Genomic DNA, 24,973 nt, shown 5'->3' on the forward strand with positions numbered 1-24,973 from the left:
ATCAACAACATTTTTGAAAGGTTTTGAAAGAATTGTCGCCTTGTTTCTCCCGACAGTCATCAATTTCCCTACTGGATTAATAAAGTACTATCTATCTAACATTAACATGGAAAGATGGAGAGTTAGAGAGCTTGTATTACAGCTTGTGTTACAGGGCTGTACTAGAAGAATAATTACAAAATAAAGACATTTTAGAAGACAACCACTGTGTATTTAGAAAATAAGTTGGAGGTCTTGGAGCAAGTATCAGGGACAGTAGATACACCAGAGCTCATGACATGTGAGTGCGAGGAATTAAGAATCTGTGAGGTTCAGTGAGGTTCCTGCACATGGTCTTGCCCTGGAAGGTTACTAGTCACACCGGGACACTGGGAGCACAGCACACAAATGTACAGGGACTGTGCAGGTGTGTCCTCGGGACAACAGAATTACAACACCTGGGACAACAGGAAGGGTGTCAAATAGCTGCTAGCACTCAGAAGGGAAAAGTCAGCACACAGAGTAAGATTTACTAGTCACAGACATTAAAATTGAAAACAAAATGTTTCAATCTCCACAGTCCATGACCAAGAGACAGTGACCTACTGAAGTCTGAAACAGAATATGAGAAAAGGAGATTATTAATATTACAGAATCACTCTAGACTGATGGCAATATCACTGTCATAACACTTCTCTTGCCATTCTGACTCTCTGAACACAGAGCTGTGGGGCAGGCAGGAGTGTTGATGAAATTATTAAACAGGGCAGGAGATCATGACTGAAGGATCTACATCATCATAGAAGCTCAGCTCAGGACCAAACAGGACTGGAAATCTCTCTACACCAAGCCTACTGTCACTGGGGTCAGGAAGGAAGCACCATAAAATTGATAAAGTGGGACTAACAGTCCATTTAATATATGCATTAGGGATTTTCTACTGTTATATTTAACACCTGGACTCTGTTTAAGAAACCCACTGTGTCATGGAAGCCAGTTCTGACTCCCGTGAAGTGTGTTATTAAAGACCCTATGCAGGACGGTATAAACAGGAAATGACTGGAGAAGGACATCAGGGAAGACACGGCGAGGAATGGACGGGATGATGGACAGGGGGGCAGTGAAGACTGTGATCCAGTGCATGGGGGAAGCGCAGACAGACGAGTCCGAAAGGAAGTCCAATGGGAGAAATCAGGGAGCAGTGCAAGGTCCAGGTGCTGGAAGATCCAACAAAGATGAAGGAGACTAAAATCAGAAATACAAACTGGGACCAGGAACACGAAGGGTTAAAACCATAATGGGACAAGGCACTCCGAGCCCCGGACTCAGTAGGTCAGGACGTCCGGGGATAAGGCCGGGGATAAGGCCGGCGGGCCTTCAGACGCCCATCTTCCAAAGCTGAGCCCAGAACTACAGAGATACCGGGCTTAAATAGGGAAACGGGAAACAGCTGGGATAAATAAGGCTGGGGAACACAATGAAAAAGGTAGGAGCACCTCTAGAGGAGGGATGATGTTGTGACACCTACCTCACAATGCTGGGGCCCTGGGTTCCATTCCAGACCTTGGGTTCTACCTGTGTAAAGTTTGTATGTTCTTCTTGTGTTCATGTGGTAGGTTAATTGGCTTCTGGGAAAATTGGCCCTGATGTGAGTGTGTCTGTACTGTATGTCAGAGTGTCTGTGTACCCTGTAATGGCCACGCTCTGGGCCTCCATTACCTTGAATTGGGTAAATGATTATTGAAAGAGATGTGATACGTAAAAGATACAGCTGAAGCCTGTTTATTTCTAATCTTTAACCTGTAAAGATTTATTCATTAGAGATACAGTAAAGCAGATAATTTGGTTTTCATCATATTTTACTTCAGTATCAGAAGACGTTTATGTTTTGTTTTATTATTGAAGTTCAGTGTGTTTTTGTGCAGCTGAGCTCCTCCACAGTCTTTGTCCTGTGTCACTGCCTTCACCCTCAGCACCTGCAATAGGTCCCAGCTGCAGCAGTGCAGTTGCTGTGCAGCCCTGCTGAGAGATGTTTTTTTGTATGAGTGTGGAACACTGTGTGAACACCCATTTACTGTTTGGGTAGGGTTGACCCTGACAGTAATAATCTGCTGCATCTTCAGCCTGGACTCCTGTGATGGTCAGAGTGAAGTCAGTTCTAGATCCACTGCCACTGAAAGGCTCTGGGATCCCAGTCTGGCGGTTAGTTGCTCCATAGATCAGGAGCTTAGGAACTTCTGCAGCTTTCTGTTGGTACCATTGGAGGTAGTTGTTACTATACACTGCAGGACTGGTCTTACAGCTCACGGTGACTGTCTGTCCTGGAACAGTCGATATTGTAGGAGTCTGGGTCACAGAAATCTGTCCACTGGATTCTGAAAATGAATGGGAAAATGGGAAGGTATTGAAAATACCAAATTATTCTGTAAATCTGTAACACATTATACAGTATGATAGACATGTGAAAAGAATATATTAATAAGATATCCATTATGATGCTTTTATAGTTTTTCTCTTTAACTAAATTAACATGAACCTTGATTTTTTATTCACATGCTTTATACATATTTTAAAATTTATAAAAATTGACAAACCCATTCCTTCCCTGAACAGTTATGAGGAGTGTCCAGATAAAGATGTTGAAGAAAGTCATTGTTGCTGTTGGTTCTGTTACTATGAAAGGCAGCTCTCAATCTGGAAATGTTAAACTTAAGGGCAATAAACACTCCCAGAGCACTGAAGCATGTGCAAAGTGTCTCTTCTATGTAAATTGTCTTCTTGGGTTCAGCAGCACTTGTAGCCAGTCAGTGCTGGAAACACAGGCTTGATGCTGTGTGTTGTGACAGAGCAAGACGAGCAGTTTAGCATCAACACTCCTAGGAACGCAGGACCAGACAGAACACACGTTTATAAGGAGCAGAGGATGAGACACAATCGGCTGAGCCCTTCTTCCACTCAAGACGGCTGAGTGTGGAGAGTCTGGTGAAAGCAGTACTTATCTCTGTGTCTTCATATACTGTTCAACAACACAAATGTCTTTACTTACTCTATGATCATGTAAGCCATACCGGGGTATATGTGCTCATTTGTTGCTAATAAGTAAGTCTGCATGCTTGCATCTTTAAATAATGGGACATTTGTTATTCCTTGTGAATCCTCAAAGGCCAGAATAACTGTGAACCTCTCTCTCAAGGATAAGTAATGTAATTCTGGTGCAGCTCTTCCTTCTGAGTGATATTCCAACAGAACAGTAACAGTGACTCTGCTGTCATCAGTGAAGCCTGTGAAGCCTGTGTTTATGTTTTCAGCTGCAGCTTCAGTTTCTCGCCACATCTTGAGATTTCATAGGCAAAAATACCCTAGGGACAGTCTAAGCTGAGTGCAGCCAGGCTGATTTGCCTAGCGTGGGGGAGAGTGGGCTGGTGGAGGGAGGTGTCACACTGCAGGGGTATCAGAGAGCTGCATCTGTTCAAGGGCAGGAAAGCAAGAGGGCAGGTCATGGGTCTGGTCAGGCTGTTTAAAACAGAACATCAGTAACACTTTATATGAAAAATTACTGAGGACTTATGAATATTAGATACTTCAGCAGCTTGTTGCTTTAATCTTCTCTGTGAGTACGTTTTACTAATGTATTAGTGCTGAACACTTGAACTTCCCCTGTATAACAGTGGTTAAGGTACTAATTACATTTCTGAGTTTTAAGCGTTTGATATATTTGATATATTTAATAGTGCACATGAACTATATTTTACCAATAATTATTGTGCAGCGATATCTGTCTATAACTGGCACCTATTCTGAAATTGACCATTTGTCATTTTCAGTCATAGGTATTTCATATTTTGTCAAATATATGAGTCTATGGGTGGCACAATTGTTAGCTGCCTCACAGTACTGGGGCTCTGGGGTCAATTCCTGTTGTGTTGCCTGTATGGAGTTTAGATTTTCCCCCTTGTTTGACTGGGTTTCCTCTGTTTCAGGGGAAACGGGTGTTCCTGTTTCCTAGTACTGTCCAAAGACAAGTTTCTAGGTTAATTGGTTTTGGTTGAATTTAATATACTTTGACAGTGTCCAACTGTATAATCCCCCGCAAGTGGCTCATTACTCTTCTTCCCATGGGGCTGGAAACATCCCTACAGTCCGATATGTGTGCAGAGTCTAATGCCCAGGGCTTCTTCACAGAGGGACAGGTGGCCTGATGCACTGTTCTGTTGCATCCTGTTCTGTTCTCAACCAGCCCTTTTTAATCACAGGTCCAGTCAAACCTGTATGCAATCCTCATGTTACCCATGAATGTGTGCTCATTGTCCAGTGTCTGTGTTAATGGGGTCTTTGATCAGGGAAGAAAATATGTAGGATAAGGCATGAAACTACACCAACACAGAGGTGTTTCTGGCCCATCAGATTAATTTAAAATCTACTGTATGCAGCCCTCAACACCTGGTGCTGAAAAACCCTCCTTTTTTGCTTTGTGACGTGCTGAAACTAAAACATGAGTGTCTTTTTAAAAACAATCCTTTGGAATTTTGGCAATTATAAGTCATATATAATATACATGTTTTTGTATTGTTTACTCACAAAATTGCTTAATATAGGGAACATTGCTGGAGAGTTGGATTCTCCTAGCAAGTGCAGTATCAAGTCTGTTCGTGTTTTGTTTTCATTGCAGTTTAACACGCAAATCCAATCTCACAAAAATATGCTGCAGACAGGTCCTCTTAAATTACACTGCTTCTCGGATTATTAACCAGAAGTTCGTTAAACTGTTATTTCAGTGGAGAGTCAGAAATAAAGTCAACCCGACTCTTATAGTCTTGCGCTAATAAAATGACTGGCAGATGGAAGTCAAACCCAAGCAGTGTCGTGGTTGGTGGTAAGAAAGTAGAGCTCAAGCAGGAGCAGCGATAGTTCAGATATTCCCAGATATTTTCATTGACTGCAGAAATAATTTCAATCAGAAACTTGCAAAGCGTAGCCACAATCTTTATATTTTTTTAACACATGAATACTGTTTACACATAAGTACAATTTCAGATGTTTTAGAAGGGAAATTTCACTATCATTGGCATTTTACAGACAACCTATTCAACTGGGGAGAAGCACCATTTGGAAAATATTGTTTCTGAGGTTTTGTGAGCAAGCCTGCATGTTTTATACCCTGTTCCTATAGAGAACATGTGAAATTGAGCTGTAAAAATGACTTTGTATCTGTTGTCATTTTGTTCTTGGGACTTGTTTCAGTGTTGAAGTGAGCTCTGCTCAAAACAAGTTTCATCTGTCCTGCTGGCTTCACAGATTGAAAAAGTGTGCAGTTTGGTTTTGAAGATTAATCTGATTAGTGATGCTGGCAGTTAAAATTTTGTTCTAGGGAGAGCATAAGCTCTCCCTAGAACAAAATATATTTTTCATTCCTGTATGCTGGTGTTTATAATGATTCATGTGATTTCTATATTACTATTTATCATACATTAATCAAACGGTTTACCCACGCTGACATTCACATGGACACATGAGCTGCTGATGAGCTCACATAAATGATCACATAATGTGCATCTCTGTGTTTGTACCTTGTGATGGACTTTTGTCCTGTCCAGGATGTATCTTGCCAATATAGTTTCCAGCTCCCCTGCAATTTACTGAGTAAAGTACTTCACAAATCCTACAAAGGAAACTGCTGATTTGTGTTAAAGCACTGAACAGACAAGGACTTAAGAGTGTGAGTGAGCAGAGTTACTGTAGGAGAAAAATGTGTGTGAGCAGAGTTACTGTAGGAGTGGAGTGTGTGTGAGCAGAGTTACTGTAGGAGAGAAGTGTGTGAGCAGATTTACTGTGGAAGAAGAGTGTGTGTGAGCAGATTTACTGTGGGAGAAGAGTGTGAGTGAGCAGAGTAACTGTAGGAGAAGAGTGTGAGTGAGCAGATTTAGTGTAGGAAAGAGTGTGAGTGAGCAGAGTAACTGTAGGAGAAGAGTGTGAGTGAGCAGATTTACTGTAGGAAAGAGTGTGAGTGAGCAGATTTACTGTAGGAAAGAGTGTGAGTGAGCAGATTTACCGTAGGAGAAGAGTGTGAGTGAGCAGATTTAGTGTAGGAAAGAGTGTGAGTGAGCAGAGTAACTGTAGGAGAAGAGTGTGAGTGAGCAGATTTACTGTAGGAAAGAGTGTGAGTGAGCAGACTTACTGTAGGAGAAGAGTGTGAGTGAGCAGAGTTACTGTAGGAGAAGAGTGTGAGTGAGCAGATTTAGTGTAGGAAAGAGTGTGAGTGAGCAGAGTAACTGTAGGAGAAGAGTGTGAGTGAGCAGATTTACTGTAGGAAAGAGTGTGAGTGAGCAGATTTACTGTAGGAAAGAGTGTGAGTGAGCAGATTTACTGTAGGAGAAGAGTGTGAGTGAGCAGATTTACTGTAGGAGAAGAGTATGAGTGAGCAGAGGTACTTTAGGAGAGGCAGCAGTACTGAGCTGAGATTATGTGGAAGAGCTATAGAGCTGATGTCACCAGCCAGTCTGGTATTCTGATACATCTGAAGATGATCTTCTCCATTCTCTGACTATCAGGACAGAACGGCAACACAGACACATCAAGACATGCAGCTACCCAGACTAGCAAATTAACTTTGGAGAGCGAATAGCACTCTGTTTCATTTCTGCAATCCAGGCCAGAGAGGAGTCACTCAAGTAATAGGAAGTTAAAGAGTTTGCAGGCCGAGTTTGCAAGACACTGTTAGACAATATGGTGTTGGCATGCCCCCTTGGATGAAGATGTGTGTTACATTTACAGTACAGCATACAGTATGATAAACTGATTTATAACTAAAGACAAAACAATATATTTATTGTTGGTGTATGTACAACTTATTTCTTTACTACCATTGAAAAAATAAGAGAAAGACATTCCACAATACAGACACGCCTCACAATCCACAGACACATCATAGACACTTATAAACATCTATACAACTGGTAACCCACTGAAGCTAAGCAGGTGTGAGCCTGGTCAGTACCTGGATGAGAGACCTCCTGGGAAAAACTAAGGTTGCTGCTGGAAGAGGTGTTAGTGGAGCCAGCAAGGGGCGCTCACCCTGCGGTCCATGTGGGTCCTAATGCCCCAGTATAGTGACGGGGACACTATACTGTAAACAGGCGCCGTCCTTCGGATGAGACGTAAAACCGAGGTCCTGGCTCTCTGTGGTCATTAAAAATCCCAGGGCGTTTCTCGAAAAGAGTAGGGGTGTAACCCCGGCGTCCTGGCCAAATTTCCCTTTAGCCCTTACCAATCATGGCCTCTTAATAATCCCCATCTATGAATTGGCTACATTACTCTGCTCTCCTCCCCACTGATATCTGATGTGTGGTGAGCGTTCTGGCGCACTATGGCTGCCGTCGCATCATCCAGGTGGATGCTGCACATTGGTGGTGGTGGAGGGGAGTCCCCATTACCTGTAAAGCGCTTTGATTGGAGTGTCCAGAAAAGCGCTATATAAGTGCAAGCAATTATTATTATTATTATACAAAACCCCAGTAAACACTCACATCCCAGTGACTCTAGACAGAGTCTAACAATTTCTCTCACTCTGATCTATATTTGCTCTTAGGATTCAGAGAGCAGTTGCACATGAAAATGGTTAAATTTCTGTCACTTCAGTGTGCTGTCAGGAATTTAGAAACAGCAAGATCATCTTTGCCCTGGGTCACCTGGATTTGAACATCCCAGCAGGCACAGCGCTCAGGCCTCAGGGTGGAGTGGGGACGGACTAGTGACTGTTTTTTGATTGTACTGGAGTTTGTAAAAATTTAAATTTCAGAAAACCATTTTATTTTGGTGGAAACATTATTACTAATATCCCTGTTGTGTAATGTTTATCTTTGATAGCATGGACTTAAACATGATAACTTACAAAATACCCATATCCAGATTGAGTATAAACATGGTCTAACAGTGATATCTATTTATAATTGTAAAATGTCTGGTTGATGCAGCATTAATAAAATCTGAAACAATAAAATTAAATCTTAGTATCGAGAAAAGTATTGACACATGAATTAAACTTTAGAGACGTTCATAATGCAGCCATTGTGCAGACTCAGGTCTGTCCAAAAGCTTCAAGGCAGCGCCCTCTAGTGCAGACTGCAGATCAGTGTCAGTCTGTAGTTGAGGAAAGGCAGTCAGACTGAACTGACATGTGACTTTCAATAGCACTAAGGCTTCATTATTGAGAGAGATACAATTAAATTAGATAAAGGCGAAGTGTAGTCAAACCATTTTGTGAAGGCAAAGTATAAACACTTGTCAGTGTATTAACCTGAATTCTTCAAATTTACTGTGGCTGATCAAAACTATTTCTTTGGGAGATGAAGACTCTTATCTGAACTAAATCCCGACAGGCCTGAGGGAAAAGACCTGTCGTCCTCAGTAACCTGACCAGATAGCATAAGATAGTCAGATATTTTTTTAAGTAAGCAGATTGTTTTCTAAATGATCTATAAATTACTTAGAGCAATAATGACCGGTTTAATGATCACCTGATCAGAATGAAACTGAGGTCTTTAGAAACTGGTGACCTAAGGGTGACCAATAAAGCCTGCTGGAGTGGGGTTGGGACATTGGGGGTCACACTGTCTCCTCTGCACCTGGATAGATGAGGTCATTTTGCAAATAAAGACATGATAAATATTACAGTTTGTGCTTCCTTCTGACAACTGTCCCTGCTTCTGTTTCCTGCTTCTATCGTCTGCGTGTGTGTGTGTGGGGGGGTCCCTTTAGATCTCCCTTCAGATTTAAAAGGTTATTAATCATCATATCTTCGGTGTCACATCTTCCCAGTGTAGGTGATCTTTTGCTGCCTGGGTAAACTATCACAAAGCTTTAGAGAACTTAACACTTCTATTATCAACAAATTGTAAATACGACATTTACATTGGCATTATTAATTTTTCACTTGAGTGCATGGAGGATTGTCATCTGTCACTGAGAGTAGACCCCCCCTCTTAGGCTGCGCAAATGATCTTTTACATTTTTATAGAGAAATGAGGCTGTACAGGCTGTATAGAGGCTGTACAGTATGCGTTACAATATAAACATGTATATTTATTTAAATCACGTTTTGATTTAAATCGCAAACGCGTGTTTAATTATATGTATTTTTTGATTAACAGACAAATGCAACATAAATTGTTATCTTTGTCTTCTAAGTATCTTAATAAACTTTCAACATAGCTTTCTCCCAGTTTAGATTTATTTTTCTTGGGATTTTGGGATCAAACGTGGAAAGATTAGATTGTAATCATTTATTTTTTAAATACATTTTCGAAAAGTGTAATATATACTAAAAAGCTGTATTTATTTAATACCACTCGATACTTATATTAATGGAGTTTAGTTGATACTGTTTAAACTTTTATTTTAAATTGTATTACAGCATTGTACACACGTTTTAAAAGAGAAGAGAAAAAACTCAAACCTTCTTCAGGTTTGAGGGTTTCTGCTCTGAATGAAATGCTAAAATGTAATGTAGGCTCTGAATGGATTCAATTCAGCGCGAATTGTAATACTAATTAAATGACCCCGGGCACTTTCCAGCCCCTCTGACAGCAGGAACTACTAATGTAACTACTGTAAGGAACTATTCTTACAGTAGCTCAGCAGCTCATTACAATATAGGGTGTTCATACCGTTTTTTTTTACACAGTGACACAGTGTCGCGTTGTGAATCTGTTTTTCTGCGTTTACAAAGAAAGTGGAATACAGTGACACTACTTGCTATATACTGTAGATACATATGTTTAGATATTTAGACCCGGCGCGGCACAGAGAGAGGGAGGAGGCGCGGAGCTCAGTTCTGCTGCCTTGTTCCTAGTTTCTCTAGTTCCCTTTAAAATAAGCTATTATTCCATATGTGTGAGGAGGAAAGCGTGACCCAGAAATATATAGCCCCAGACAAAAACACACCGGAAGGACAAACAAAGTACAGGAAACTAGGGACAGGACAGAGTAGGAGCGCCCTCCAGCTGTAGAGGGCAGGACAATATCAGGACACAATGTTGTGCTGCAGATTTCCCTAGGGGGATTGGAGCTGCCTGACAAGGTCCACCTCCATTTATTATTAATATTTAATTTATATGGCTCTTCTCTGGACGCTCAAAGAACTTTACAGGGAATGGGGACTCCTACGGAGTGTAGCCCCACCTGGATGATGCAACAGCAGCCAAAGTGTCCCAGGAGGAGGCCATGATGGGTAAAGGACAGGGGAAATTTAGCTAGGATGCCAGGGGTAACACCCCTACTCTTTTCACTAAACACACCGGGATTTTTAATGACCATATAGAGTCAGCACCTTGTTAAGGTCTCATCCGAAGAACGGCACCTTTGTATATGTACAGTATATGTTGACTGTCACTATATTTGGGCATTAGGACCCACACAGAAAACAGAGTTAGCTCCCCCTACTGGTCCAATTAACACCTTTCCAGCAGTAACCTTCTTCTCTCCCAGAAGTTACAGGGTGATATAGCTCAGACTGTGCCTAAGTGTACATAATGTAAACCCAGAGAGCAGCGTGTGTCTAAATGTTTCTAATCTAAACCCAAAGATCAACATGTGTATGATCTTAGAGCTTAGAGCTGACAATGCTAATGGTGGTACCCACTACTTTCAAAACTGGTCAATTAAGTTCAATAGCTTGTTAACTATAGTATAAGTGGAACGATGGTTTGTGACAGAGTCCCTAGCTGGCAGTAGGAAACGGTGGAGAGGCTGTAGTTACAGAACTAAACCACTTGGGTCGCAAGTGAAGGGTTGACAGGGGCTGATGAGGTTCTCTCAGCAGAGTGTGGTCAGCAGAGTAAGACTGATGAATCTCTTTATAAACATGCTCTTTCATGACCATGAAAAACAGAGTCAGTTTGGAAATGAGTATTGTTGACAACTTCTGGGTTGGAAGAACTAAAAATCAATGGTGCAATCTCACCTTTTGGATAATTCAGCCATTAGCCAGCCAAGGGAAGACAGATCGAATCTCTGTCTAAGTCATAAACTGTGCAGCCCTAATAAACTAGAAGCCTGTATTTAAGTGTTTAGATTAAGTAAAATGTGATTTTAAGTAATAGCTGATTATGAATATTCCAATAGCTGTAGAATATGAAATATAAACTGTCTATTTGCATGCTTCAGTCTCTGTTAAACATGGTATCACCTCCACCAGTAATGTGTCTAAACACATAGAGCCAAGTGCTGCTTTAACCAGACTCTCCACACTCCACTCCATTCTAGCTGTGTTGATTGGAATAAGGGCTCAGTTGATTGTGTCTCATTCTCTTCGCCTTAGAAAGCTGCTCTCTGTCTAGACCTGCTGTTCTGGAAGTGTTCATGCTAAACTGCTCATCTTCCTCTGTCACAACACACAATACTAAGCCTATGATTCCAGCAGTGACTGGGTGCAAGGGCTGCTGAACCCAGGAAGACAATTTGCATAGAAAAGACACTTTGCATTGGCAGTACATGCTATGGGAGTGTTTATAGCCCTGTGAGTTTAACACTTCATGACCGAGAGCTGCACTTCAGGGAAACAGAACCCACAGCAACAATGACTTTCATTACCATCTTCATCTGGACACTCCTCATCTCCGCTCAAGGTAGGAATGTGTCTGAAATATTTGATGAACGTAGTTTACAACTATAGGTAAAAATGAAATGTTTTGTATAAAACAGGAACTCAATGAAAAACAATATGATATTTACTATTAATCATAATTTCATAAATATCATAATTTGAATTTAATTATGTTCTCTTTGTCATTTGCAGAATCCAGTGGACAGGTAACTGTGACTCAGACTCCAGCAGTGAAATCTGTTCTCCCTGGACAGACAGTCACTGTGAACTGTAAGGCCAGTGCAGCACTATACAATAACAGATTCCTAGCCTGGTACCAAAAGAAAGCTGGAGAAACTCATAAATTCCTGATCTATGCAGCAACTATCCGTCAGACTGGGATCCCAGACCGTTTCAGTGGCAGTGGATCTGGGACTGACTTCACTCTGACCATCACAGGAGTCCAGGCTGAAGATGCAGCAGATTATTACTGTTTGGCTCATTCTACTAGTGGCCTGTACACACAGTGTTACACACCCGTACAAAAACCTCCCTCAGCAGGACTGCACAGCAACTGCACTGCTGCAGCTGGGACCTCCTGCAGGTGCTGAGGGTGAAGGCAAAGACACAGGACACAGCCTGTAGAGGACCTAAGTTGCAAAGAGACACAATGAGCTTCATGTGTATTATTAAAAGATTACTATTATATTTGACTTTATTAAAGTGAATAATGCTAATACAAACATAAATTTAATTTCAAGAATAAACAAAATAAAAACTAAAATACACCCAGTGCATAAGTATTCTCCCACAAAGTCTAAATCTGGTGGAAGCAACATGAAAATAATTTCTGTACATCTTTGACTCTTTTTGGATACGTTTTTGCCAACTGTGCACATCATGATGGTGCAATTTCTTTATATGTTCTTCTTTACAAATATACTCAAGCTCTGATCAACAGCAATTTTATTTCTAGTGCTCTGTCTTGGTCACTCAGTGACATTTTCTTTCTTATTCTTGAGTCACTCCACTACTGATTTAGCCTTATGATTTGGGTCATTGTCCTGTTCAAAGTTGAATTTTCATCTCAGAAATGAGAACTTTAGCAGAGTAAAGCAGGTTTTACTCTGACATTTGCTACTTTGCTCCATTAATTGCCCCCTCACTCTTGACAAATGGAGTTTATTTAACGAAAGTTTGGGAGGGATGACAACAACCACACTCAATCATTCCCAGCCGTTGGAAATTAGCAATCACTCCCTTCATCCTTCCTCCACCAAATGCTATAAATACCAAATGCGATATCTCTCTTCCTAGTATGCGACTTTTGCATCCCACCTCCATCCCAACTCCACCTCTGCAGCTACTCCTTGGATACCTTGCTTGGGGATCCTGGCCTCCTCGTCCTATGGCCAGGAGGTCGGCTCTCAGCCAAGCGGGTTAAGCCAAATATTCGCTCCACAATAGTTAGTTACACTTTGATCTTGGGCGTTGTCATTCCAAGTGAAGTCTCCCAGTTCCTGCTGAGGAGAAGCAGAACTATAACCTGAAGCTGCTCCACCATGCTTGGCAGTAGGGCTGCTGCTGACTGAGTGATGGACTCTATTGGGGTTGTGCCAGGTGTAACACTTTGTATTTAGACCACAAAATTCCAGTTTAGTCTCATGAATGTTTTACAGTAACACTGTGCTGAATTTTATTTCAGTAATGGTTTCAGTATTTCATTAATGGTATTCTTGCTTCTGATGTTAAAGCTAGCACAGTTGACTGATATTGTTGACTCGAAGGCAGCCAGCATCTATATTACCCTACAACTCAGAACTGGGTGGTGGTTAGTGTGTTTATATAAACAAAAAATGGTGCATAAATGTTGCAATACTCTCCAGTCACTGCTCATCATCATTGAAATTAATAACAGTGTTACTGTTAAGAGGTGTCAGCCGTTCTGTTTACCAAGGGAATTTACTACTGTTCTTTTTGTGGCTGTGTACATCCTGCCCAGCACCGACTCTAAAGAGGTGTTGCGAGTCCTTTACGGGGCCATCAGCGATCTGCAAACTGCTCACCCCATGGCTTTGTCATTGTTGCCGGCGACTTCAATGGTGCGGATCTTAAGACAGTTCTTCCTAAATTTTGTCAATGTATTAATTATACAACCAGAAGGGATAACATTATGGACTTAGTTTACACAAATATCAATGCATACAAGGCTGTTCCCCACCCCCACCTGGGCTACTCTGACCACATCTCTGTTATGTTTATTCCAGCATACAGACTGCTGCTCAAACTTGCCAAACCAGTTCTGAAACAGATCAGAGTATGGTCAGAGGGAGCTATCTCAGCATTACAGGACTGATTTAAGCACACAGACTGGAATATGTTCAGGGAGGATGCTACCTATGATCTTCTCATTAATTTAGAGTATGCAGCATCTGTGACTGGCTACATCAGTAAGTCTAAAGATGACATCACTGTCTCTAAATCTATTATCACAAGGGCCAACCAGAAGCCATGGCTGACTGCAGAGGTCCACTCACTGCTAAGAACCCATGATGCTGCATTTAGATCAGGCGATAAGGCAGCCCTCAGGACTGCGAGGGCCAACCTGTCTCATGCCATCAAGGAGGCAAAACGAACCTATGCAAGGAAAATCCATGGCCACTTCCTGGACACTAGAGATATGCGGTGCATGTGGCAGGACATCCAGGCCATTACTGATTACAGGACTATTCCACGTGCCAGTGATGGTGATGCCTCCCTTCCAGATGTGCTGAATAACTTCTATGCATGGTTCGAAGCACTGAATGTTGTGCCTGCGAGGAAAACCACACTTCCTCCCGATGATCAGGTGCTTTGCCTGTCCACAGCTGATATGAAGAGGACATTAGCCAAAGTTAATCCACATAAGGCTGCTGGACCTGATAATATTCCTTGAGCATTAAACTAGCAGAACAGCAGAACAGCTAGCTGAAGTCCTCACAAATATTTTTAATATCTCCTTGTGCCAGGCTGCCATCTACATATGCCTAATATCCACCAATATTATACCAGTGCCGAATAAGTCAGCTGTGTTCTGCCTCAATGATTACTGGTCTGTGGTGCTCACAACAATTATCATGAAGTGCTTCGAAAGGCCACATAAAGTCCAGACTCCCTACCCCTCTGAACCCCCTTCAGTTTGCATACCACCCCAACCGGTCTACTGATGATACTGTATCTCTTGCCCTCCACCTGGCCCTGTCCCACCTGAACAAGAAAGACACTTATGTAAGAATGCTCTTCATTGACTTCAACTCAGCATTCAATACAACCATCCCCCAGAAGCTGATAGGAAAATTGAGGTTGCTTAATCTCAATGCCTCCCTCTGTAACTGGATTCTGGACTTTCTGACCAAGAGACCTCAGACAGTCCGGATCGGTAATAACATCTCCAGCTCCATCACAATGAGCACCGGAACCCCCCAGGACTGTGTGCTCATCCCACTGCTGTTCACACTGATGACTTAAGACGATTCTGCCAAGCACGGATCAACTGCATCATCAAGTTTGCATAAAGAGAGGCGGTGGAGCAACTAGTGGACTAGTGCACAAACAACATCCTGTCTCTTAATCTAGATACAACAAAAGAGATAATCATTGATTTCAGTAGGACCCACGCTGATCACTCCCCACTGCACATCAACAGCTCCCTTGTGGAGATAGGTAGAAGCACCAAGTTTCTTGGTGTACACATTACAGATGACTTCACCTGGTCCCTCAATAACACCTCCCTAGCCAAGAAAGCACAGCAGCATCTCTATTTCCTGCGGTGACTGAGGAGGGCAGACCTTCCCCCGCCCATTCTTACCACTCTCTACAGAAGCACCATTGAGAGCACCTTGATCAATCCCAGATCCACTGCCGCTGAAACGCTCTGGGATCCCAGTTTGACGGGTAGTTGATGCAAAAATCAGGAGTTTAGGAGTTTCTCTAGCTTTCTGTTGGTACCAGGCTAGTACATGCTTAGAATTATATATGTTAACTGCAGGACTGATCTCACAGTTCACAGTGACACTCTTTCCTGGAGCAGTAGATTTAACTGGAATCTGAGTCACAGTAATCTGTCCTCCGGCTTCTGAAATTTGTAAATAAGACAGAGCATATGGTAAATAGTTACAATTGAAAAAACATATCAGGAAATACAGTATAATATTATGTCTTTTTGTTGTATGATTTCCTTCTTTGAACAAAACATCTTTTGACCTTTAAACATCAAATAATTATCATTACTCATAGTAGTTTATTCTATTCAATTAAATAGCATGTTCATTAAATATTTCAAATCAAATGCATTCCTACCCTGAGCAGAAATGAAGAGTGCCCAGATAAAGACAGTGATTAAAGTCATTGCTGCTGTGGGTTCTGTTGCCATGAAGGACAGTTCTCAGTATGAAGTGTTAAACTCACAGGGTTATAAACACTCCCAGAGCACTGAAGCATGTACCGTCAATGCAAAGTGCCTTTTCTATGCAAATAATTCTGGTGTAGCTCTTCCTTCTGTTTGATAATCCAACAGAACAGTAACAGTAATCCTTTCACTGGGAGTCAGAAGCACAAGAATAACTAGAAGCAAACAGAAGATGTCTGGAGTCTGCCGTATTGAGAAAACCTGCTCCCATACTGGAAAAAGTCTTTATTTTGACAGACTCAAAATTCCAGCATTTATTCAGAATGTTTTTTTAGAAAATAAGTAATCTGTGTCTCTGCATATCAGACTTTGTGCCTTTAAACCCACCTTACTTATTTATCCTTTGTTTGAATGATTTTGTCTTTTAAGAGTTAAATATACATTTATAAGCATGTTGATGTTGATTTAGAACATAACCAGTGTGATGCAATCCAGCCTCCTGAGATCTCTCCTCATATGAAAAATAGCAGCACAGCTCCATCCTCCTTATCAATGACTCCCAATAAAGAAATGTGAGGAGCTTCAGTTCTGTGTTAAGTTAAGTGTGATTGGAAACAGTTTCTGTTGGTCAGCAGGCATAATGGTTATATCCTGTAACAGTGGTTTAGTTTTGGTAGCTACCCTCTCTACGTCAGTGTTTATTGTACAGAAGTCTGTGTCTTTATTAAACCCTTTTCCAAAATCAAGCAGGAATCCTCCTGGAATTTGGGACTGTGGTCTTTCCAGGTGGTTATGTGTTGAAGGTCCTCTTGAAGTCATCAGTCCTTTTTAAAATGTTTTGGAAAATCACCTTAAGTACTTTAGTACTCCTGAAGTGAATTGATTGTACCTGTTGAGTTGGAGTTGTTGTAGGAAATTCTTCATCAAAGGAGCAGGACAAAGCCTTGTGCAGATTCAGTTTTATTGAGCTCAATAATGACATCAATGTGTGTTGGGTCTGCCCCGCAGGACAGACAAACCGCAAGGGTTTCCCAGCTCTTATATACAGTATGATCTCAGGAAGATGTTTTGTTTCACCGCTTAATGGGTATTTGTCTTACCCTTTGATACAGTATGTAGCATGAGTTGACCAGTTGGTCCTGTCCCAAGTCCTGTCCTTTGATGTGTAGCTGTGCTTTGATATGTAGCATGAGTTGACCAGTTTGTCCTGTCTCAGGTCCTGTCCTTTGATGTGTAGCTTTCCCGTCCTTTGATGTGTAGCTTTCAGGTCCTGTCCTTTGATATGTAACATGAGTTGACCTGCTAAGTCCTGTCCCAAGTCTTGTCCTTTGATGTGTAGCTGTAATTGTTGGAGCTGCTTAAGATATGTAAAGACAGTTGACATATTACACAATGTGCTTGAATTAATACTGTAGTGTTGAATACGGATAAATTATATATATTTTTTCCATCAATAATATATATATATAAGTGTTTTATGTTCTACTTCAGAGTTTAACAGGTATAATCAGATTGAAAACCAAACATCAGTGTATCTCTTCAGGAGCAGAGTCAGATCTAACTGAAAGACACAGTCCCACTGGGAAGTCAGTTTGGTTTTGAAAGTGTAAAATAATCCAGGCTCACTTTTGCTGGGGGAGTGCTGAGTGAACTGGCATTTGTTATGGTAACTCACCTGTCATTCAGTGTCAGTTAGGATTTATGATAGGAAACCTGTATCATCTGCAGGCATTTTACATCCACACCTGGTGGTGGTGGTCCTCATTGTATTCCTCATCTTGAGTTCCTTAGTTTCCTAGTTCTCTAATACCCTGTGCTGTGTCTTGGATGTTTGACTCTTACTTTGCTCAGAGCACATCACACCTGGATTTCTCTTTGTGCTAACAACCTGTGTATTACTCATGCTTGAACTTTGCCTTCTTGTCTTAACTGTGATTCTGGATTGGCCATTTGCCCCTTAGTGTCTTCATTGTGTCTCTATGGCATCGGGCAACACTTGCTTCTGACCCCAGATCTGGACTGTCTGCCTGCACCAGTCTCTGCTGGTGTCCACAGGCTGTGCTGCACCACACGTGCCTGCATGCTCACCACAGCTCGGTCCTGTCTGTCTGTGATGTCTACAGTCTCCTGTTCTTGTCTCTCTTTCACAAAGACCATGGTTTCATTTTCTGTTTTACAACAACTTCTTAATTCCACGCTAGGTATTGAAAATGACATTCTCAAAGAGCAGTAAACAAAAGGATTCATTTGGTCCATCTTGCTCATGTGACATTTCAAATGAGTGAATCTCAAATTTTATTTAGAAGCTTTTTGAAGGAGAGACCAGAACTTGGACCTGAACCACCTGGGTGGTTTATTTTATTTTCTGAATGTGATCTTCCATCCTCAATGAGCTACAGAGTCTGAAGTATCCTTTGAGCTGCCCCTGTCAGGATTGAGATTGTTCAAACCTTCAAGTCTGTCTTGTTCCAGAATGAAGAGATTATGTTCCTTTAACCTGTCTCTATAGCAACCGACAGACTGATGGTTTATCCATAGAGACCAAGGACCATTGTTATTCTTTCAGCTCTTTCTAAGGATAAAATCACATTGAGGTGTAGCAAGTAAAACAGAGGACTGTTCTGCATCAGGTATTACTAGTGCATTGAAGATCTACTCTGGGTTTAAATTCCACTCTTTGTGCCAAATACAAAAGCTGTCTGTCAGTGTTTTACTCCAGACTGTCCTGATGACCCTGAAAAATCAGCATAAACACCCAGATGTCCTTCCTGCAGCTTTGAATCCCCAAGAGACAGGATTACAAGTTTTCCATGAGCAGTCAGAGCTGCATCCTTACCACTGCCATGATCACAGAATCTTACCTCTGCTAGACTTTTACACTTCTAAAAATGGAGTAAAAGATGACAGTAAATGACAAAATATAGTTAATCCTTATGTTCCACCTTTAACAACCTGCTGGTTTCCTACTACATTAGTTATAGCAGTGGTTCTCAAAGTGTGGTCCACGGACCACCCATCATCCGGGATCGTGCGCCAGGTGGTCCGCGGGCTGACCTAATCATCTTTCTCAAAACAAGTCTACGCTGTTTAAGTTTAAGTCTGAGGAAAGAATATTGTCGTGTTTGCTACTAAGGGGCTCCCCCTAGGAGCACTGTTAAGAACTGCAGGCTTTAAAAAGTGGGAGGAGGGACTTGTGTGTTGATTCTAGGTATCAGAGTTTCACCAGCCATTAAGGGGACTGTGTGTGTCAGTAATGGGGCAGTGAGCACCAGCCTAGTAATAGCCTTGGCTGGCCTGAGGGTCTGCCGAAAGGGCAAAGTTTCCATTCATTCTCCTTGGCTGTACCCTTCTGTTGCCTTTGTGTTTGAATGAAGCATGAGTTATAGGGGACCATCTGGCCTCTTCATTCTCCCCATCAACGCCTATCGCTTCAGTGTTTTAGTTTTATTCACCACGAATGAAATGATTTCACACATTGAAAACGAGTCAGTTTGGCAGTGATGTCCTTGGCGCCTTGCACCAGTGTATTGTTGTTAGTGATGCACGGGTCATCTGCCCAACCCGATCTAAAATCTTTTTTTTTTTTAAACGAGTGAACCTGTGCATCACTAGTTGTCATGACTGCATGGTTACGCAGTTTACGTTTTGATATGCGAGTGCGGTTCGACTGTTGCTCTTATTGTTCATACCATTTTGTTCTTACTTTTGAATATTGTGGCCCCCTCACCTGGCGTTGTGGCCGAGGAGCGCCCGGCTGAGGTGTGTGGAGAGGTGCAGGATGGGAGGAGAAGACAAAGGGGGACTGAGGGCTACTGGCCAGCACTGGTTGACCATCTGGTGCGGTTGCACATTGAAGTGGGATGTTGGGCTGCCATGTAAATAGTTATCCTTGGTTTATACCCTTTTAGGTCTCCCATCCAGGTATTGCCAAGGCTCCCATCCAGGTACTGACCAGGTGTGAGCCTGGTCAGTACCTGGATGGGAGACCTCCTGGGAAAAACTAAGGTGGCTGCTGGAAGAGGTGTTAGTGGGGCCAGCAGGGGGCACTCACCCTGCGGTCCATGTGGATCCTAATCCCCCAGTATAGTGACGGGGACACTATACTGTAAAACAGGTGCCGTCCTTCGGATGAGACGTAAAACCGAGGTCCTGACTCTCTGTGGTCATTAAAAATCCCAGGGCGTTTCTCGAAAAGAGTAGGGGTGTAACCCCAGCGTCCTGGCCAAACTTCCCATTGGCCCTTACCAATCATGGCCTCCTAATAATCCCCCTCTATGAATTGGCTACATTACGTTGCTCTCCTCCCCACTGATAGCTGATGTGTGGTGATGTTCTGGCGCACTATGGCTGACGTTGCATTATCCAGGTGGATGCTGCACATTAGTGGTGGTGGAGGGGAGTCCCCATTACCTGTAAAGTGCTTTGAGTGGAGTGTCCAGAAAAGCGCTATATAAGTGTAAGCAATTATTATTATTATTATACCTGTAACCACTTAACCACCCTATAGATCTGTACCCCAAATGTCCCGAGCGTGTTATAGCCCGATGACGCAGTATTTGTGTGCCCGTGTCTTTGCTGCTGTGCTGGGAATAAAGGGCACTTTCCACTCTAACAGCCTGAATTTCTCTTATAAGGTGGATGCAGGTGATTACATTACCTGTGAAGTGCTTTGAGTGGAGTGTGAAGAAAAGCACTATATAAGTATAAGCAACTATTAATTATAATTATAATGTCTTACATTGAGTTTAAAAGTTCTGCGTGTAATTTAAAGAAGCAGAAGGCTTATTATGGAGCACTGGCTCAAATCTGGGACTCTGAAACGCAAGTATAGCAACGATAGTGACAGCACAAGTGTGAGTAAGATGCAGAATAGGAGTGAAAATGTGAGTGAGGTAATTTGTGAACCGTACCAGCAGTGCTGGAATTCTAATTTCAAGAGTTTGATAAATGTGATGTGCAAGGAAGCGGTATAATACTCCTGCGTCCAGTCCAGGGAGACATCTCGGTTTGCGACTTGTGATTGCCGGGTTCGTCGCGACTCACTGAGGATAAACTAAATAGCACTAAAAACGGACAGGTGAGAGATTTTAAAAACGTATCAATAATTCGGTTCCTGAAGAAGGCTCCACGGCCGAAACGTTGTGTTCTCTTTCTTTTTTTTTTCAGCATGGAATAAACCTATTACTTGTTTCTTTGCAAACCCCGCAGGACTGCGCGGCTCTTAGAGAAACACGGGCGCTTTTATGATCATATTTAGTGTTGAGATTATTAATGTCCTTTACTTAACACCTTCCACGATCTGGATATAAAATAGTTTAAATGTCAGGATCCTTGGGTTTCCAGGCGAGATAAAGGAAGATATAAACCTGTAGAAACGCTGTAGACGCTCCTCCGGTTCGGGAGCAGGTTTTTGTACGAGCTCTGAATCAAGTTAAAGCATTGTGGTACACTTTCGGCGGCGGCACCAGACTGAGCGTTGGAAGTAAGTGATCTTTTCGTCTTTTCAGAGCTGTTTCTGTGTGTTTTTCTGAAATTATTTTTTGTCACAGAAGTTGCAACTTTGAAGCCCATGTTAGGATTTTTTTTTTAAGTTCCTACTTTATAAAGTTGAAGAGTGTTGTATTGAGAAGAGCGATTTGAGCCCGGCTAAGCTGCTGCGGCGCTCCTCTACAGTGCGGGATACTTTACAGGCTTAATCTCGTGTAAATCCTGAGTGTCCATTTATTATGTTTGCTTTATAGTATAGAATGCTTCTATTTTGAGTAGGCTTTAACGTGAAATGTGCTTTAATCCGGCTGGTACTGGAGATACAGAGTCGGTGTCAAAAGCGCACAGCGGAACGTTTCCACATCCCATGGTCTGAAACCCGATTGAGACTCTGTTGGGTTCAGACCCCGCCCGTCCAAGTGAGACCAGTGATACCTTAATGTAGCCGTTGACTCGGATCCATTTCAGGCGGAGAAGAGCTGACAGGCGCGGGCTGTGGAAACAGAGCCGCGTCTCCGCTCCGGCTGCACTTCGGGGGTTGACAGAACCCAAACTCAAATATCAGGAATATAAATTCGTATATACAGTATGCACTCGAGTTATTGCTGTTTAATTACAACATATAAACTTAAAGCATCTTTTTACATCTTTTTTTGAAGAACAGAAAAAAAATATCATTCAGCGTGTACAGATAAGCTAAGTGTTGAAGTAGATTAGTGTCGTTTCAATGTTCCTGAAGCGTTAATAATTATTTTACAATTCAGCGGCTACACGAAGATTTGACGGTTTAAAAATCGCTTAATGATCTCTGCTCTTGGGTTCATAATTGCTTTTGAATTTGCACTTTGTAAGATTTTGAATAAATAGGGACAACGGAAATGAAGACAAGAAAACGTACTTTTTGTACTAACTGTACAGTCATCATATTGAGTTCCAAAAATGCTTAATCCAACAAGAAGTGTTTTATTAAACAATTAAAAAAGTGTTTTATTTGTACTTAATATTTCAAAGCAGGCATACGTTTTTCTTCTCCAGGGGAATACACTATCGAATTTCACAGTTATTTGTAGCGTCTTGCACTTATAAAGCCTCAGTACCCGCCAGTGCTGATGGGTCCTGCAGACGATGAAACGATCCTGTCGTTACGGGTCAGATTTATTCAGCGGGTGGCGAGAGGCGCCTAGTTGGGCTTTTAGTACAGGAGGCAGCAGAGATACAGCTTTAGTTTGTAGTCCTCAATAAGCAAGATATGTTTAAACCACATTTAGGGAAATAAACTTTCAGACATTACCAAAATGAGGTGTATTTAAGGAATTTTAAATACATGTATTTCCAACTGATGAACTTTAGTCCTGAATGTCCTGAAACAGTTATTCAGACCCTGTACAAACGTGTAGAACTTCCTTTTCCTTTTTCAGCTATCTGTCAATAGTGAAATAATGTCTATTTTGCGACAGTTCGGGTTTTTGTTCCCTGTGGGTCTGTGTGAGTCTCTTCCAGGCCGCTGTGAGTCTCTCTGATCTCATTCCAACCGGTTTCCGTCTGCAGGTAATGCTCTGCCGTCTCTGTCCCTCCTGCCGCCCTCGACTGTGGAGCTGAGCACCAAGAGAAGCGCCACACTGCTGTGTCTGGCCAACAAGGGCTTCCCGTCCGACTGGAGCCTGCAGTGGAAGATCGACGGCAGCTCCAAGAGCAGCAGCGTCACCAAGACCCCTGGGATCCTGGAGAGCGACGGCACCTACAGCTGGAGCAGCACCCTGACGCTGTCCGAGGCCGACTGGAAATCGCTGCACTCCGTGACCTGCGAGGCCAGCCAGGGGTCCCAGGCTACTGTCCAGAAGACCCTGAACAAATCTGACTGCCCAGAGTAGCCCACACAGAGGGCAGCACCTCATTGCTGATGGCTGTGTTGTGTTTTAGCTTTATCTCTGTGACTGTAACCTTATTGTGCCCCTCAGTACTCAGATGTATTTGTTAGCAACGTTTTAGACGCGCTTAGCTTCTCCATCATCCGCTGTCCAAGTGTGCGTGCTGTTTAGTCCTGTTGTACGTGCTGTTAGTGAGACAAAAATTATAGTAATAAAGAGCTTTTGAATCATGAAATTAGTCATCCTGATCTTTATTATAAAAACTCCTTTGCACCCCATAAATGCATATTGTTCTGATTTGATCGTGAATTATTTAGAGATGAGTGTTCAAGACTGGCAGACGCTAATGGTGTGTAAAACAACCTGTGAGTGCATGTTAGGAATTATAAAGAACACCCTCACAGTGAGCTCACTGCAGGCTCACAGCTGGCTCTCTGAGAGTCAGGTCCCTGTTGCTGCACTTGGTGTTCCAGATTCCATACGAACATAGAAATACCTACAAACAAGAGGCTATTTGGCAAGAACCCAGGCTATCAGCTACAAGCTCATGGCTGGGTAGCTTATTCCATACTCCTGTCACCATTTTCTATAAAGAAGTGTGGAATCCTGCCAGAAAAAGATCATTCTCTGCTACCCATCACACTGCTTAGCTTAAATAAGAAAAAATAACCAAAATATAAAGGAGTAATTGTAAAATAAAATTAGATGGTTGGAATTCTTTAATGTTTTACAGAAGTGATAACTGATAAAAACAATTATTACTGCAAACCTCAGACAGCTCTGTTCAAGGTGCTATGCTGCCTCTGGTCTTCAGTTTGAACTGCTGCCAGTAAGAATGTGTTGTATTGTGGAAAACGTTCACACAGTTATTGTCACGATTATAGTCCCCCCTCCTTAAGGGTGCTCCAGCCCTTTCACTAAAGACTTTATTCTGTGCACCTGTTTCCCATTCCCAGCCCACCTTAAAAGCCAGGCGCTGACGCTCATCCGGGCTCTGCATCTGATTTCCATATCGTGCGAGTCCGGGACCTGGAAGCGCCTGGTCCCGTTAAGGTTTTAACCCCTGTTCCTGTTCATTGTCTGCCGTTTCCGGTCCGGCCTTTTTAATTCCCTTGTTCTGATGGATCTCCTGGTTTTGGACTTACGCTTGTGTTTTGGATATTCCCTAAGGACTACTCTTTTGGATTGTTCGCCTCGGCCACACCTTCCCCGTGCACCAGCGCACCTTGGACACGCCCCCTTGTCTTCAGCCCCGTTTTCCTGCATGACGTTTCCCCAGTGTTTCCCCACTTCGTCGGATTGTGTCGTCCGCATAGGGTCCGGAAAGAACTGTTCGTTACAGTTATACTAAAAAACTGATAAATCTGCCTCTAAGCAAGAAGATTAGGGTTCTCAGTCTCACTTCCTGGAGGACCTGGTATCTCCTGGTTTGTGTTTCATCTCAGAACTCCACAGGTGCTCTAATCATGTAAATAAAAACAAAACTGTAATACTTCTCCCCAACATCAGAGGTGTTTTGTAGATAACTGTGCCTTAAGTCACATGAATGTTCTGTGTTATCAGCAGTAGGAAACTGTTACACTCTTTCCTGTAGGAGCACAAAATTACACACCTGAAACACCACAGCAACTGTTAGAGCTTGTAATCAACCAGTCAATCAACCTGTTGCCGTGA

At 42.4% G+C, this 24,973-nt stretch overlaps 1 long non-coding RNA gene and 1 gene segment (V, D, J or C); one reads left to right on the forward strand and one right to left on the reverse strand.

The window, feature by feature from the left end:
• Nucleotides 1-1,760: 1,760 nt before the first annotated feature.
• Nucleotides 1,761-15,975, reverse strand: LOC138224063 (uncharacterized). Its single transcript, XR_011182418.1, has 2 exons — nt 15,896-15,975; nt 1,761-2,354 (listed from the first exon to the last, which is right to left on the reverse strand). It is a non-coding gene; the product is annotated as an uncharacterized lncRNA (long non-coding RNA).
• LOC102697720 (Ig kappa chain V-III region MOPC 321-like) lies at nt 11,497-23,534 on the forward strand. The segment is given in 4 exon segments: nt 11,497-11,600; nt 11,771-12,074; nt 21,389-21,426; nt 22,980-23,534. Coding segments are annotated over 4 exon segments (714 nt in total).
• Nucleotides 23,535-24,973: the final 1,439 nt, after the last annotated feature.

Source organism: Lepisosteus oculatus, chromosome 18 (genome assembly GCF_040954835.1).
Source record: "Lepisosteus oculatus isolate fLepOcu1 chromosome 18, fLepOcu1.hap2, whole genome shotgun sequence".
Taxonomy (NCBI): domain Eukaryota; kingdom Metazoa; phylum Chordata; class Actinopteri; order Semionotiformes; family Lepisosteidae; genus Lepisosteus; species Lepisosteus oculatus.